General features: G+C 34.2%; 1 protein-coding gene across 2 annotated transcripts in view; it reads left to right on the forward strand.

Moving 5' to 3' along the window:
- The window catches only part of LOC117181629 (terminal nucleotidyltransferase 5C), a 63,370-nt gene extending 45,648 nt beyond the window's left edge, over positions 1–17,722 (forward strand). The window contains exons 1-2 of one of the 2 annotated variants that reach the window (XM_033374508.1): positions 7,312–7,417; positions 7,527–17,722. In XM_033374508.1, the coding sequence (XP_033230399.1) occupies positions 7,566–8,909 (1,344 nt within the window). In that variant the 5' untranslated portion in view covers positions 7,312–7,417; positions 7,527–7,565 and the 3' untranslated portion in view covers positions 8,910–17,722. Of the gene's footprint in view, positions 1–7,311; positions 7,418–7,526 lie in introns of those variants that run through there. The other variant, XM_033374507.1, reaches the window with a different exon arrangement.
- Positions 17,723–18,126: the final 404 nt, after the last annotated feature.

Here is an 18,126-nt window from a genome sequence, read left to right on the forward strand (position 1 = left end):
GCGCATACTTTGAATAAAATATTTGTTATCATTCTCTTGAAATAAATGTGTTTTTTTCTTGAAAAAATACCGGTTTCATATGTATACACCTGGTATATTATACTGTGGCGACCCTATTTATTGGGAATTGTTACTGGTGGGCAATGAATTCTGAACCTTGTTTGCGTCTATTATGAAGCACATGACAAGGTTTAAGATAATCTTTTGTTTACTCTGCAATTGCTAGGTATATGAACTTCGAGTTCTAGGCCGGATAGTCAAGTTCGAAACGAATACGCCGTGGCTGGCCATGAGCTTCTTAACCTACTGAAGCGAAGGCTGTATTCTTCACGGGAAAGTATGTGTCCAGTTCAGTGGGAAAAATAAGCTGATAACAAGTAGACCATTTTCTTATCTCCCTCAGTCAATGGAAAAGAACCATTGACTCTTATTTTCCCCTACGTATAACGTCCCTTGATTGAATAATGAGAGCAATACTTTGACAATCATACTTTCGTGATGACAAACTAAGGAGAGTGGAACAGACTGTAGTTCAATTAGAGCACAAAGGGTCGGCACCAATGAGAGAGAGAGTGAGTGAGATGAGGGGGTGGAGAGTTTATAAAAGAGAAATGCAAACGAGGATCTTTTCCCAAAATTTAAGGCCTTGATGGCGTAACCAGTCCTCAGCTTATTTCGCTCAGATTATAGTTTGAGCTTTTGGGTGGTGGTCAACGATTTTTTATTCTGCCTAACATGAGGTGCCTATCATCAACATCAACAAATCAACAAATTACCGAAGGTGTAATATGAAATTGTAAACCCTATAAGTATATATAAACAATTATAATACCTATTTAATTATCTCAGGCTTTTGACAGACATCACCTTATTTCTGGGTTTTCCACCAAAATGCTAATTGAATCAATAAAGAGCTATAAAAAAATCCAAGTATTTTGGTTGACAGTTCATTCTTTTCGGTTGAAAAGTCTGCTATTAAAATTCTGTTTAACAATTAATCTTTTTTGGTTAAAAGTCGTAGTATTTGGTTCAAAATTTAATTCTATTGTGGGAAATTCAACAAATTTGTTTAAAAGTAATTCTTTTTGATTAATAACTTGCCTTGTAGACTTGAAATTTTTTGTTACCATAACATTAAACTATTTCATTTGCAGTTGAAAAGTTATCTTTTTCAATTGAAAATTCAGTTATTTGGGTGGAAATTCTTGTATTCTGTAAACAATTCATCTTTTTGGTTGAAAATCAATTTTTTGCTTAAAAATACAATGATTTGGTTGTAAATTAATCTGTTTTAGTTAAAATTCAAGATTTTTTTGAGAATTCGTCTTCTTTGATTAAATTCAACTGTTTTCTATTTAAAATTAAACTCTTTTTGGTTTGATACATCAAGTATTATATTTGTTGTTGAAATTTCATCTTTTACGATTGAAAATTTCACTCTTTGATTTAAAGTTAAACTACTTTCTTACAAAAATAATTTATTTTTTTTTGTTGAAGATTCATAATTTAGTTGAAAATTGATCGCTTTGGTTGAAAATTAAACTACTTTGCTGAAATATGTTTTTTTTTTGCTTGTTAAAAACTAACCTTTTGAACTAAAAATTTTACTATTTGGTTGAGAATTCAACTGTTTCGTTAAGCATTAAGTTTTTAGTTGGAAATTCATATATTCTGATTGCAGGTTTAAATATTTTGTAGGAAATTCTTCTCGTTCTCCTGAAAATTCAACAGTTTCTTTAGAAAATTCGTTTTTTTTAAGTTGTCCTTTTTGGTAAAAAATATAGTTTATTTGTTGAAAATTATACGTTTTGGTTAAAAATTTATCTATTTTGTTGAAAATTCGTGTTTTTAGCAATAAATTAATCTCCTCGTTATAGTAGGATCCTTTTTTTACCTACTGCCCTTTCTTCGCTTTAAAATTGAACATTTCCTAAAATATATAAAGTCAAGAATTCTGAATTTTCTTCCAAATTGGAATATTCAAAAGATGCATTTTTTCATAAATCACATAGAAAAAGTCGTAATAAGATTGTAGTGTAGGCCGAAGAAAGAAAATTTTATAATGCAGAAAAAATCCAGAAAAGTCTAGCGTATCAAGACTTTAAAAACGATAACCTAGAAAAATATATATAAGTTAAGGAAATAAAAATATAAATACAGCGAATTTCAAAAATATTGTTTTCTGGGTTTTATGTTTAACTATAATCTTCTTAAAGCTAACATTAAACAAATTATCAAAGGTGTAAGAGCTTTCAACTGATTAAAAAAACATTATAGAAAATATTAAAATCTAAAAGAGGTGGTTTTTTTTAATTGCTGTTTTTAAAATTACTTCTCTTTAGCTTATTTAGAAAAAAAACGTTGAAACAAATAAGAGTTTTTTTATTGACAAGAAAACACTGGAGAAAATTGACAGGAATAAGAAGTCAAAATATCTCTTGACTAATAAAACAAATTTAAACCAATTTAAGAAACTGGAAAAGTAGATTCATTTTTATCCGCAAACGGTCCTGACGGTCTCAACAGAATTCTTCGAAATTTAATCAAACAATATCTTTAAAAACACTAAAATGACGTCATTAGACCTTTTCAAAACATAATCTGTTACAATTATGAACGTGTTACACTAAAATTTTTTTTTTATCTGTTTTGCATATCTCGGTCAATTATTGACTTTCTGAATAGCTGCATACCTTCGATACCTTTGATTACGAAAATGGTAATAAAAATAACCGCAAAAACTACCCAATAAAAATGTAAATGCCCTTTCCATGCACTTCGAGAGGTAACAAAGGGGATGTTTTGTTTCTTAAAATAACGATAGTAGAAAAAATGTAGACGAAAGTGAAAAACAACCCTACCACATTTCACAGAAAAACACCTATCCTTAAAGTACTTAATCTAATTTAAGGCAATTTACGAGGGTGTTGTATATTTATTAAAGGCGATATTATAAAAAGTGTAATCCAAAGGAACAAGAATTTTCACAAGAATATAGCATTTTTCAAGCTTGGTTATTTCTGGCCTAGGACTAGGACTTTAGAATAGAGCACGGATTTCTAAAAATGTTGTATAACGTTTATTACAAGATTCAAGATAATTTTTTAAATAATGAAAAGAGGACACGATTTATTACAAGACCCTCAAAATATCTATTCACTATTTCGATAGTCATGTAATAATTCGCTGATTGTTTTCATTACTTCCAGGATTATCTCAAACCTCGTGAGAAACTTTGTACGCACTTTTTGGAAATCTTTGGTCTCTCCTAAAGTCTTATACAGTCAAGTTAAGTTCCGACAACTAATTTTCTCCGTGATAAGGAGTTGTATAACGTCTACCCGTGACGTCCCAGATCCAGATACGCTGACACTGGGAATGACGTCAGTACTTTGGTCGTTTAGTTTGCGGGGGCGTATCTGAATGAACCACGAAGTAGCGACAATCGACATGTCTCCCTGGCTATGGCGTTTACAGGAACTTGCAGGAATTGCGAGTATGGTGGATGCGCAAAGGTGCTTTCAGGTTGTTTGAGTGGAACGACCCACCGACCGACGCTTACGGGTATGTTGAGACACCCACGTGATCGAGGCTTCTGGACCAGAGCGACGTAAAAGGATGGAAACGATGAAAATGTATCGATCCGGCGCTACCTACTAGACTGAGAATGGGATGCTGGCAGGCCATGGTGTTCAGATGTACGTAACTAAATGCCAGATATACCGGGTGGCTTAAAGAACCAGTGATTATTTCTATTCAAGACACGTGGTAGACGAAAGTCATTCAAGGAAAAAATATCTTCTGATTTTCAGTTGACCTTTCCAACTTTCCGGTCCAATAACCGTAAAGATTGAATCCAAAGCCATGGAGATAGGTCATGCATCATAATGTTGGTTTATCACAATTTATAGCTTTCTTGATAACTTTTTCTACCAGGTTTCAACTAGACTATATGGGATATTAATTTTTTATGATTATGTAACTCCGTATAATGTTGTGCAGGCACTATTCTTAATGTCGTAAAATAAAAAGATTAAATGCGCATTATTCTTATTGTTATTACGCGTGAGGGAATGTCAGGGAATTTTCGGTATACTGAAGTTGAAGTTATTTTTTTGACAATTAAAAATATTTATTAAAAACTAATTCTTTTGGATTAAAAACGAGATTAAATTATTTTGTTGAAAGTTCGTCTTCTTGAAATAAAAGTTTTCTCATTGAATAAAACATCTTCTTTTTTTATTAAAATTTCATTTCTTCGGTTGACAACTAAGCTTATTTGTTTAAAATTCCTCTTTTGTGATAAAATTTTAACTATTTGGTTTAAAATTTAATTTTTGGTCTGATTACTAATCATTGTAGTCAAAAATTAATTTGTGTGACTGAAAATTTAACTATTTTGTTAAAGATTTTTTTCTTTTTTAAAATTAATTCTTTTAACTGAAAAGATAACAATTCCATTTTGTCTTGAAAATTTATCTTTTTCCATTGAAAATTCATTTATTTAAAAATTCGCATTTTTTGATTTAATTTAACTGTTTTCAATTAACAATTTAATTTTTTTGCGGCCATATCAACTATTACCATTCTGTCAAAAATTCATTTTTTGTATCGAAAATTCATGACTTTGATTGACAAATCAACTGTTTTAACTGGAAAATTCAACTGTTTGTTAGAAAATTATTGTCTTTTATGGATATGCCTTACGTATTTTGTAGATGATCTCTTATGAAATTCTGTATGACTGTTATTACTTGAAGTGTTTAAAATAAATTTTGAAAAAATATATATTTTTTTCATTAACATAATTTATCCTCTGTATAAGATCATTTTTACATACCTAAATGAAAAATGTAGAATGATCAGGAATAATAAAAATTATTCAGGCAAAAATCAGGGAATTTTGAAAGTATATTGTAGCAACCCTGAAAATCCTCTGCGATTTGCGGAATTTGCTGTATGATTTACTGAAAAATTCTGTATGATTCACATAAAATATACGTACAGAAAATTCTGTAAAGTCTACATTGAAAACTATGAAGTTAATATTTTAACACAGGACCCCTGTAACATAAACAAATTTTTTCTGCGTAAAGATTTCTATCAATAAAGGAATCTTTTAAAATTTATGTAGGAAAAATATTTGAGAAGAGTTCCAATCTAGAACGAGAGTGTTTTCTTTTAGCATTCTAAAAGAAATTTTAAGGAGCCTTGTCACTCTCATTCAAAAGTAATTTTAGAGGATGTAAAATTCTTCTTTCCTCTTGAAAAGTAGAATGAAAGCACATACGCAATCTTAAGCTAGAAGCAAGAACCTTTCTCGAGTGGATCTTTTTTCTTCAAGAGCCCACTTTTATGCAAAACCTAGAAAGAGTCCTCATTAGCTTTGTCTAAAAATGAGAACAATTTTTTAAGTCTTTATCCACATGGTATCAATTTGATCACAGAATTTTGCACTTATATTAATTTATTTTTAGAAAAAGACCCCTTTCCGTAGTCAAGGATATGTAAAGAATTCAGAAATAGAATACAATATCCCGCCTCTTGTAGCTACTTTGTAATTACTTCCGCTATGATAAGCGTACCCGAGTCTTTTATCCTGTTTCTAATTATATTTAATCATCTAATTTCGAATTGATGAAAAAACTCTTCTGAAAACATCTCTAATCTACTTCTCGCCTCTTTCTTTTTTGCAACCGGCTTCGTTGAAGCAGAATTTTAAGTTTCTGTTATCTGATCTGATTGCTTATTTAGGCAGACAATCTTGGTACTTTGAATACTTTTATTTTTATTCACAGTGAATTCCAGTTATTTTAAGTAGATTCAACTTAATTCAACTAAAGAAATTTATTTAACTGAATTTAAAGTGGATTCAATTACATTTAACTCTAACTCGCATAACAAACAATTCCAAATAACTTTTAATTCATTTGATAGAATTCGAAAAAATTTAATATGGGAAAAGAACTGACGCTAAAGTTGATGCCGCAAAATAAATCTATTTGGAAAAAGGTGTTAAAGTGTTCTTAACACTGTAGGCTTTCAAAAATGAATCGTGTTAGCTAACAAAAGTAATAAAAAAAGTTACCTCTGTATCAAATCAATACAATGTTTTTATGCAAACGTCAACATATATTATCTCGAACAAAAAATATTTGGTTAGTAACTATTTTGTTTGAACCAGATTCTTTGTTTAAATCTAGCGAAATATTTATAGAGGAGAGTACTCGAATATGAGATATTCTCGTCATATGAGAAAGCGGGGTATCAGCTAAACAGAGACCCACTCTGTTGGTTCTATCACTAACTTGTAGCCCTTAAAGAAAGAGTAATTTCGTGGTATAGTCCATTTTTCATTGGGCTTCTAAAGATTATAGGCGAACTTTTTGTGAAATCGATGGTAGTCGAGGTCTTGGAAGGGAATTCTTTAAACCCTATTTATTATTTATTAAATATGTATTTAGCAGTAAAGTTTGGAGTGATGGGGATTGAATAACTAAGTAGGAAAATATCGATAGTGTTGAAGTTTTTCATTGTACAGGTCAGGCATAGTAAGTGCATAGTTGCACGGTGTGGTTCTCATAATATGAGATACCTGTGGTTTTTATAACACTGTGGCTGCGCGGGAGAAATTGGTTACAAATGTGTTTGTGACCACTGCAAAAACTAAATATATCTAAATAGCAGTAAATTTATATTTCGGAAACATAGAATGAAGTTTTTCATTAAAAACAATACTTTATTTTGCATTTTATTAGCTATTTCCTGGGGTATTTCATATTATGAGAATAGTTTGACGAGTTTGGAAAAAGTACTTTTTTACATTTTTTGTATTTTCAGCATAAAAAAATTTTTTAATAAAATTTTTTATTTGAGCTTCTTATGACAAACTAAATTTCCTTTAAAATTACCTATATTACTTTTAAATTCAGTACATAGAATTCCAACGATCACGCCAAACAGAGTTGGTGTCTCATATTTGGGTACTCTCCTCTATATAGTTTAATCAAGCAAAACTGACGAAATCAAGAGGGTGTCCGCTGGACGGGAAAACGTGCCGTAGAGATACTAATTTATCTCCCCAACTAAGCTCTACCAAATCTTTCGATCTCTTTCATCAGCATTCGATAACTCCTTTTAATCCCCCCTCCCGCCCCTCCTTCCTGGTCAATCGCATAATCGTTGCTAGCCGCAAGACGCCTTTCACCGATCGATCGGCTCAGTTCACCGTAGCTTCTCATCTGATACGGGCTCCCTGGGTCGGGAGCCTAGAATAAAGAGTGTTGTGAAAAAAGAGATACATACACATTCGCCGTAACATATCGTTCAATCTCATATCACCTCGTTAGGCATACCATGTCGTGCGGCCTTTCCACAAATCCCAGTTCTGGTGATACATCCCATTTGCATTCACTAGGTGACCCTGTCTTACAAAACTTGACTCACCCCTTTCAAAAATTTATCTCAATTATACTTCTTTCTCTCGTTCAATAAGACATCTAATCATTTTTCGCTCTTTGTTACAGTCTTCTGTTCTGAACTTCGGCAAGGAATACCAGGTCGCTATGGAGTCCCACTGCCAGGCGAATGGCAGCAATAGAAAACTGAACGACGAGGACACCACCTACCCCTATCTCGACGTCAACACCGACGACATTGAAGAAAACTCTGACAACAATGGCGCCAACAATAATAATATCAACAAAACCAACCAAAACAACAACACCGTGTGCACCGACCCTCAACAAAGGCTCGCCGTCCTGAGCTTCGAACAAGTTCGTCGGCTCAACGATGTCATGAACGAGGTCGTCAGCATTCATGGAAGGGGGAACTTCCCGACCCTGGAAGTGCGTTTACGAGATCTCGTGACCGTGGTGAGGAGCAAACTCGAGGCGGATCCAAGTAACGGTGGAGCTGGTATGAAGGTGCGCGACATCCGGTTGAACGGCGGAGCAGCCTCGCACGTCCTCGCGACTGAATCGCAGCCCTACAATGACTTAGATCTCATCTTCGCGGTAGAGCTGTCGAGCGGCCGCAATTACGACAAAGTCAAGGCGGCCGTGCTAGGTTCCTTGTTCGACCTGTTGCCGGAAGGCGTCAGCCGCAAACGCATCACTACCTGCAGCCTCAAAGAAGCCTACGTCAGCAAAATGGTCAAGGTAAACAACGAGGGTGATAGATGGTCCCTCATCTCCCTGGGCAACAACCGAGGCCACCGCAATGTGGAACTCAAGTTCGTCGACTCGATGAGGCGACAATTTGAATTTTCCGTTGACTCCTTTCAAATTGTTCTCGACTCACTCCTGTTGTTCTACAAATGCAGCAAGCTACCCATCGGCGAGAATTTCTACCCAACCGTAGTTGGAGAATCCGTCTACGGGGACTTTCAGGAGGCCCTCTACCACCTGCACAAGAAGCTCATTTCGACAAGGCACCCGGAGGAGATCCGAGGTGGCGGTCTCCTCAAGTATTGCAACCTTCTCGTAAAGATGTACAAACCCTCCCAACCGGACTACATCAAGACCCTCGAGCGGTACATGTGTTCGCGATTCTTCATAGACTTTCCGGATATAAGCCAGCAGCGTGCCAAGCTCGAGAACTACCTTTGGAACCACTTTGTTGGACCCGAGGAGGAGGCCCTCAAGTACCAATATTTGATACTCCTGCATAGCGTTGTTGAAGAGTCAACGGTTTGTCTGATGGGACACGAGCGAAGACAGACGCTAGCACTTATTGAAAATCTGGCTTATCAAGTCCTCTGCGAGGAGCAACAACGGCTTTCCAATCAGCAGGCACCGACGGGACCTGCTCCTACCTATGTCTATGCTAATGGATATTACTACACCCCAGTGATACCGACTGCGTGCTACACCTGCACCTGCAACTCCTGGATGGCCTGCTCGTCGTGATCCCAAATTCAGTCGAGGGAAGCGTGACGATCCAGGCGACAAAACGGGCAGAGGTGATCATTTTTCGATCTAGTTGACTCGCCTACCTACCCATCACACACATACCTATCTACCTACACCTATTAGTTTCTGGTAGTTCACGGAACCAGCGAACCAAAAAAGCTTCGTTGACGAATCAAGATGAGGAGGAACGAGGAGAAACGGGGCGAAGATTCAACTGGACTCCCTGTTAGAAGTGTTAATCATCATCAGCTCGAGAGTGTTTCTCGTGGTGCTGATAGTGATGAAGAACGACAATTACGTGTCCGGGATCGATTACGAGAGATCTTTATGAAATCCCAAACAGTGCTGTGCGCAAAAACCGTACGGAGTGCCGCGTCATGTCGATCCAGTGGCCAATACCGTCGGAGCGTAGCATTTGAGACCTAGTGGTAGCGGTGGGTCAAATTGTGAACTAAAAGTGAAATTTGGTATGTTTGTTCTTTATGACCTTGGATAACTTTTAAGAAGGGGTACTAGCTATTTAAAAAATGAAACTTGGAATTGGTGAATGAATTATAAAGTTTGGGTTCGTAGCTTATTTTTATTATCAGGTAGACATAATGAGTCATGTCTACATTAGTTTGACAAGATAATCAAAATATTACCGTTAACCTAGAGGAGCACGTTTAAAAAAATAGTTTGGTATTTACAATAATTACACTCTGAATTGAACTTCTTTTGTGAAAAACGAACATCTCTTTATAAAATGATACTAAAACAATCGTAGCGCTATTGCAAATGTAGAAAATCGGATATTATTGTTAACAATAGTATCTTCAAATCTCCATGATCTCACTTGAATTAATATAAATAGTAAAATACTCTTTGATTTTTATTAAATTAATTTAACTTCAATTAAATGCCATTTAATACGCCTCCAATTCACAGGACTTCACTGCAATTCATGTGAATCTACTTCAATCCAGTTCAATTCATTAAACTGACTTAAAATGATTTGAATTCACATAAATTTTGTTGATTTAACTCTAAGTAACTTGAATTCCATGAAACTTACTTCAATTCCCTTGAATTCCTTTGTATTCAATGCAATTTAATTGAAATCATTTTAACTCATTTGAATTCCATTGCATTAATCATATTCACTTAAATGAACTCGTATTCACTTAAATTTGGTCTTTTTTTAAGTGCTTCGGGTAATCTTTTATTTCAATTCAACTGAATTATCTTGAGTGTTCTTAAATTCGCGTCAAATAAAAGCGTATAATCAATAAATATTTAAAAACAAGAAATCCGAATTCCGTTCACTGAATTAAAAAAAAAACTTTTTATATAACACATTAATAAGATCTTAAACACCACATTAAAGTTTGAAAATGTATTGTATAAAATTACTAATCAAATAAAAATTTTACTTTATAACAATATCCCGTTTAAAAAAAATGTTATAGATTTCTATTTCGACTTTCGTTTACCACTCTTTTAATTTTGTTCAACCGATATTTTGTGATATTTTGTTCGAAAACATATCAAAAAAAGATTGTATTGTCTATCTTGTCAAATTAATGTAAAATAGCAACTCATCCACTTGAAAATGTAACGAAAAAAGTATCATTTTATCCAGATAATGTGGCAACAACTAATACATAGAATACTGGACTAATATTAGCATTTGTAATATATTCAAAAACTACAAATTAAACACTTCCTTGCCTCTCGACAAAAGTTCTCTAAAATCCCAAGCCAAATTTCAATCGAAGTTCATAGTTTGCCCCAAATGTAAAATTTATTCAAAAAACCGCTACCATTAACTGCAATATTTTCAAGTCATTCCGACTAACGCAGTTCGAGAACGCCTCATATATACTCATGGTCGAGACAGATTAGAGAATGATAACACGAATGAAAGATACCGAGAAAACTAGCTAGTACGAATGTTAAATAGATAGATGGGAAGGTAATAGGAAAAAATAGCGAGAGACAACTGTCCCGGTCGCTGTTAAATACTCGTTCTGATTCCGAATATGAGGCACTAGACACATTTCGGAGAAGAGGCGTTTTCTATGCATATACGTATAAATATACACATAGCTATTTAAAGAAAAAATCTACATACAAACATACATGATGCATATTATCTATAAATGAATTATTATTATTAATTAATTAATTAATGTGTGGCTGTGAACACATTTCATTTAGTTTCTATGTTGTAAGATCGTTGACATAAAAGGGAAAACAATGTGAGATACCAAATCAACGTCTCGAGCTCGAATTACAACGGTTATTATTACCGCAGCCTGAATTTCGTAGGCGACATACGAAACAGCCACACAATGCTCCACGGACGTTTTTGAAAATACCATATAACATGTCCTTTGAGGCGTCCTTTATTTACGAGTCCGACATTTTCGGGTGACTTAAATAGTAGTCGAGAACACTCATCGTTAAACTGGCATTTTACACTCTCTGTAGTCTTAAAACATTTAACCCGACACCAGAGTATCGCACAGGGTGTAACATAGTTCATTTCGCATTCCGTTTTCCTCGATCCCTTGAAAATCGGCTTCATTTTTCCACACAATCACCCTCCGAAATCCAAAATTTGAATCGGAAGACTTGTCTTAGTGGAAAAATTCGCCGAGGTTGAAGGAGTTCGAGATCAATGCTCATGGAAAGCAGCAGCAAATTTTTTGATTGAGTTGTATCCTTACCAAGATTTTATCTTAACTTTGAAGTTTTGTTTCTTTCTAGCTCCATGATTTGACTTATAATTTCTATCTAACCATTTCTTTATTCTCCGGATGCACCCCTAGCACTAATCTCTTTTTATGTTGGGATTGAAGTTTTGATTTGAATTTAAAAAGTTTTCAGCTCATGAGGATCTCAGGCTTTAAGAAATGAACTCCAGGACGGAATCCAAAGCTAATTCAAATGCTTTAGTTCTCATGATTAAGAGATCATTGAATCACTCAAGAAAAAAACTCAGATAATCCTCTCTTTAATCAAAGGAAGGATGAAGCAAAATTGTCCAGAAAGTATGTTTTCTTTTGAGTCGAAAATTCGATGATGATGTTATCGAACATTATTGGATAGGACACTTATTTATTGATGTTTGTTTGAGAGAGTTGAATTATCTTTGATGATATATCTTGGTCACTGCATTTTTCTTCAATAGTTCTCGATTCGGTTAGTCAGTCTCTACTTTTTTCCTGAAACTTAAACCATGGGTTATGCTTTGTTCCTAAAAAGAGAAAATCCCTTTTTTTTATTCCAATGAATTTTTCATTCCATTCAATTCTGAATCTGCCTTTTTGGATAAAGCGTTTTTCTAAAAGTCATAATCTGATGATGAGAAATTGTTAATCATGATACCGAATCAGCTTCAGGGACTTTGAACCGATGAATGTAAATCAAGTGGCTTCATTTCTTCTTGTCTATTCCTTTTTTTGGCTCATCCGGCTTTAAGGACCCTTTCAGAAATTATTAATCTCCAAGAATCCCCCGACTGGCTCTAGCGGATAATTTTTGGCATTCAATTCTAAAGATGATCAAGTAGACTGCGAGTGATTCGGTTTCTTCTTGAGTTTGCATAACTTCATTAGATACGACAATTATTTAATAAGGTTGAGGATGTTGTGCTTATATGTTACGATCTCAGCTAGCTCGGATCGATATCGTCTGGTGACCCCGTTAGTTGGCTTGCTCGCTCCCGCTCACTCACGCCCACATACACAGGCGAACGTCGACTCTTGCTCATTCGCTACTCGCTCGCTCACTCTTCCTTTCGAACGCAGGCGAAAGTAAGATCAAATAAAAAATCTAGAAACTGGTTTTTCAGGTATCGCACTAATGCTAAAGAGGCAGTCGACAGTGCCACTCTATGCCTCTGTCCTCCACAATATGCATCTATATACTGGTTCCCCATGTTTATTGTACCGAGGTCGGATCGCTTTCGTATTCTTATTCCTATCCCTTTCGTATTATTTTTTCTATCCCCTTCGATCGGCACCCAGAGCTTCTGGAGGTCACCTTTCAACCTGTCACGCTACCAAAATCAAAAATTTGTATTGATGAACTCTGTCAACTTTTTCATCATCCAAGGGGAAATTGACATGGCCAAGTACAAGATGATGCAAGAGTTTGTAGATCCGTTATAGCTGATAGCTGAGGAATCATCCAAAGAGAGCTGAATCTTGTATTTGAAACTAAAAAAAGTCTATACAAAATTACCTTCAGGACTGATTGATGAATTAGAATTATTAAATAGAATGGCTAGGAGGAAGGGTTTATATCGTGTTAGTTTTGAGTGTAACCTGTAACTCACAAAACAATGAAGACATTGTAATTAGAGACCATTTTTTTTACAAACTTCCAAATACATTTTTGCTAATTGATTCTAGTTTGTTCCACGCTAGGAAATTCAATAAAAGGCACTTGTGTCCTCGCTAACTTAGGCATCGCCGAATGTCGACGCCCTCTAATTTTAGCCAATCTTCTTTTCATCGATTTTTAAATTGGTCCTACTCTTCAATTTTGTTCAGAGAATTCCATGCAGTACTTTTATCACTCTGATCACAAAATAAGAAGGAATCTTGCAACACTTCTAAAGCCCTCTGGCAAAGTGCCAAGAAATGAAACAAAAGCTTTAGATGTTGAGTTAGCTAATTCTGTACCCTCTCGGACTAAGATTCATCATAGTTAAAGAAAGTATCACGAGAAACATTCTTATTCTAAATTCAACATTTATTATTCTAAATTTCTAAAGAATCAATATTCATGAATCTCTCTATACTTTTGTGTATTTTTTTCCTCGCGGATAAATCTGTCAAATATTTTCTTAATGCACTTTTCTTCCGTGTGCGCACTAATTATTCACGCATTCCGTAGAAATATATTTCTGTTAACGTCAAGGTTGATGTTGATTTTATTCAAATGTTCTATTGATTTCAATGGTTGAGAAAACTTATTATTAAGTCATATTTGTCATTTATCTAATAAACTTGTAAGCACAGTAAATTATTCTTGTTTCGTAACTGTTATATGAACCTGTTATCTGGTTATCAATTTAAATCATTGAATTTCCAACTTGCATAATTCATGCATTAACTTTTCAAAGAAATGTTCAATTTAGGAGTGAACTGTTTGCCTAATGATAAATGCAATTAATATCTGTTGATAAGAAGCTAATCTTTTCTCGGAATTCCCTTCAACTTGGTCCACACTCCAATTCTCTTATCAGACTAACCCCGAGTATCATGCTCGAGCAAATAACTTTTCGCCGTTTGAAATCCACTGAGTTATGTAACTGAGAAGTCGAATCAATCAGAATTTCTTCATGCTTCGCTCTCTTCATGTACGTCATATAAATAATGATAATATAATATTACGAGAAAGTGCAGCGTGACTCAGGGGTGCAATGGCCGATCAATAATCTCAGTTTGTTTATAAATATTACTATAGTCGATCTTTTGAAATGGTTTTTTTTTTTTTAAATACTAAAATCGTACATTTTTCCTCATCAATGCTAATTGCTGCCGCTTTTCACACTGAAAGCACTTTGATATCTTTCGAAAGTATCGTAGACTTTCAAAACAAACAAATGTAGCGATGATAGGTAAAGAGTGTTCAAAAATATAAATTTTTTATAAGAAAAATCATGAAATGGCACAAATCTAAACTTCTTGCTATGGAAGATCTCAGAACCTGATCTTGAAAATATAAAATAGGATTTTTCACCAATTTCAGAAGGTCAAATTCTGAGCCAAGAATGAGATTTTTGCCAAGAAAAAATATTGATACAATTTTTTATGTCAGTTTCGATTGTCCGTAAGGTTTTTTCGCGCCCTGCGGTGTTCAGGCTGTGCGTGAAATGGCCGAGGATGCGAAACAATGTCGTTTAGAGAGTCTACTGATTTTGCTAGTTTTTAGTCGATATTGTACAATTAACGACGCGTATATATTATATCCAGATGTGTAACGAAAATTACGCACTGATCCGACACGCGTAGTGTCGATATATACACTCACACACAGGTGCGCGCGCGTGCCAACGTTATATTTAAATAATGTATGAACTGTACGAATAAAAAAAAGTGTATAATACCGCAAAGCTGTGAATATTTTCTTCTTTCGCAAAAAACCGATGAAAGCAAAGATATCAAACTTTTTTTACTCGTCTTATCGTTCAAACCAATTTTCTACCGTGCGAGCGCCCTTGCGTGGACAATGAAGACTAAATATCGTTTTCGATACATTATATATTGCCGGTCTCAGGAATCTGATTGTGACGATTGTCGAAAATGTAGATAATTCGCTATTTAGCATCTGCCGAAGAAACAGAAATCTATACTGTGGGTTTAAAAATAATTTAAATGCAGAAGAGAAATAACATTTTATGTAGAGGTTTGCGAAAAATCGAAAACTGTGGATCGAGTCGACTTTTCTTTGAATTGGATCGCGTTCAGTCGAAACTTTTGGGTTCTCAAGCATTTTTGGGCTCTCGAACAATTTTTCTTTCATGGAAAGTTTCTGATTCTCAGAACCATTTCAGGTTCTGGAACAGTGACATTATTTTCTATTCAGGGAAAAAAGAATGAAGAAAAATCGGAAAATTTTCGAGCTTGAATCCAAACTCGACCCGATCGAGCTCCAGGTTTCGGATTTTGTGTACAACCCAAATTTTCTGTACTTGTGTTAGTTTTAAGCAATTGCAAGATTTTAAAAAGGGTGGAGTAGTCTAGATCGAGGTAATTGGACAATGCGCGCGAGGTTCATGTTTACCTTGTATAATGTTATACATATACGTGTCCATATTCTTATCGTTGCTATTCCAATACAGCAAAATCGCTAATAATTCTCTGCATATTATGTATAATTCTGTGATGGATTATAATATAATATATAGTGATTAATAGTAACTGCAACTGTCATCAGGCTACCGTCTAGTGTTTAGAAAAGTACTATTCTATACCGATTAACTTAATAGGCCTTACACAAGGACGAGACTATACGAAGCGATATTAATGTACCAGAAAGAGTATGTAAGAAAGACACTAAGGTAGACACATACACCCACACAAAACGGACATATATTACTTGTACACACATCGTACGCTATCCGTGCGCGTTCATAAAAAAAAGCAGAGCTGACAAACAAGTACAATTTTAGGGCCACGAAGAGCGGACGATGAAATTCGTAGAAGCTTAGAAATTTGCATCAACTTGCCGAAATTCTTCAAAAGAGTCTTGTAAAACGAGAGTTGGGTCCTGGATAGGAATTTCTCTTTCCTAAAGACAATGTTTCGGCAAAGGAAGAACTATGATTTTTGTGATATATTTTTTAATAACTTGTGATATAACGATGTGATCTCTTCTTTCCTGAATCTAAAAACAAAGAAAGTCACATATCAAGTTAGCTGAGTGCCGAGATACTGGCTTTATCAGTTCTCTTGCAAACGAAACACGATTTAAATGTTAGTTCAATTTAAATTGTTTTTTCATTTTTTATTATTTGATTCTGTGGAGAATTTCGACAAGGAAATATTGTAGATTTCGAGAGGCTTAGTTTAAGCACCTAATAATGATCAGAGAGTACTTAGGAAATGTTTATTTCTTCAGAGCGGCGCTCCCTCTCTAATATAAGGTACCTAATACAAAAGTGGGATCAGAGTAGAGAGAAAAAGCGACTTCAAAATATACAACATTCGTTTTTCGATTCTAAATTCAAGACTGTCACTAAACTTTAAGGCGATGAAAAAAAAAATGTCTCTGAAATTTAATTTTTTTAAATCTAATAGAAACGCATTTGGAAAAGTTTCAGAGCCATTGAGAAAATTATCGATGTAGCGAGGTAAAGATTGAAACTCGTTTCATTGAGGTCCTTCTTCTTTCCGAAAAGAATTTTAAAATATAAAGATAGAGGTAAATTACGTAACCGCTAGATTTATCCATGGGGTATTTTATATTTGTTATTGGTATTTTAAAATTCACATCAGCTACTGTAGAGTTTACAATTTTTTTCCCATTTCTATACTAAGTTTTAAAAATGTATAACTATGTCTAAATTATAAAATTAATTGTCAACAATCTCGATGAAGTCGGATTTCGTCTGAAATGTCACAGACGCGCGTCATCCAGCTGGTGTAATTATTATCCTGCACATTGCATATCGGAAGAAAAAAGACATTGGCCAAAGCGACACACGCGCACGGAAATCGAAGTAAATAAAAGTAAATTTAAATTAAATTCCACCTTCTATTAATTACAGATGAATCTAAGGATAATCATAATTATTATCGTAATGCTACTGTTTAAACTTAACATTATCCACGTTTGTATATTAAGGAGAAAAGCAGAAAAAAAGAGATAGTGTGTGTGAGAGAGAAATGAAGAGAGAGAGAGAGAGAGAATGTTCTATTTTCAACGGCGTACATTATCACGAACACATTGGGAAAAAAATTTTAATTGGGCGCCAAACTGGTTGATTATTTTTAATTCTTTGACATGCCCATGGATAGAATATTTATATATTTACGTATGTATGTACGTGTATATGTATATGCGCTTATATACGTATATGCATATATTACTGTATGTAAAAGAAATGTGTTAAACGAATCTATGCATAAAATGTGAGAAATAAATATCATTGTAAATGCCGACACTCAAGAATTTTACTTCTCTTTTGCTTCCTGACGTCCTTCCTGAAAAATCCCTTCTTATAGCGAGAAAAAGTATTAATATGTTGGTGTATAGAATTAGCAATTGTTGTAATTTTTTTAATAAATGCGTGTTTTTATTATTAAACTGTAGGTCAGATTCAGTCTTTCATAGATTACAAAGAAATGTAATATGTGTAACACTTATGTATTGAAGTTTATATTATTAAATAAATGTGTTTCATAGAAGGATTGAGAGCTTAATCTTATTTCCTGCTTTATCAGAATACATTAACGATCGATCATTTAATTTTAAACGTCAAGTTATAGTCTTCCTCAAACATTATATAAAATGCACTGCAGAATTATACGTATTTTATGTTTTCGTAAAACTTTTAAATATAAAAATATTGCTACAATATTTTATCCTTTGAAGAGTAGTTTTTTTGTAGTTTCCCTTTTAAGTTTTCAATAATTGTTTTTAATAAATAATAAATGACATTATTTAAAATAGGGTACTTTACGAAGTAAGTACATTTAACTTTTAATATAAGATT

This window comes from Belonocnema kinseyi, chromosome 10, assembly GCF_010883055.1.
Source record: "Belonocnema kinseyi isolate 2016_QV_RU_SX_M_011 chromosome 10, B_treatae_v1, whole genome shotgun sequence".
Taxonomy (NCBI): Eukaryota; Metazoa; Arthropoda; class Insecta; order Hymenoptera; family Cynipidae; genus Belonocnema; species Belonocnema kinseyi.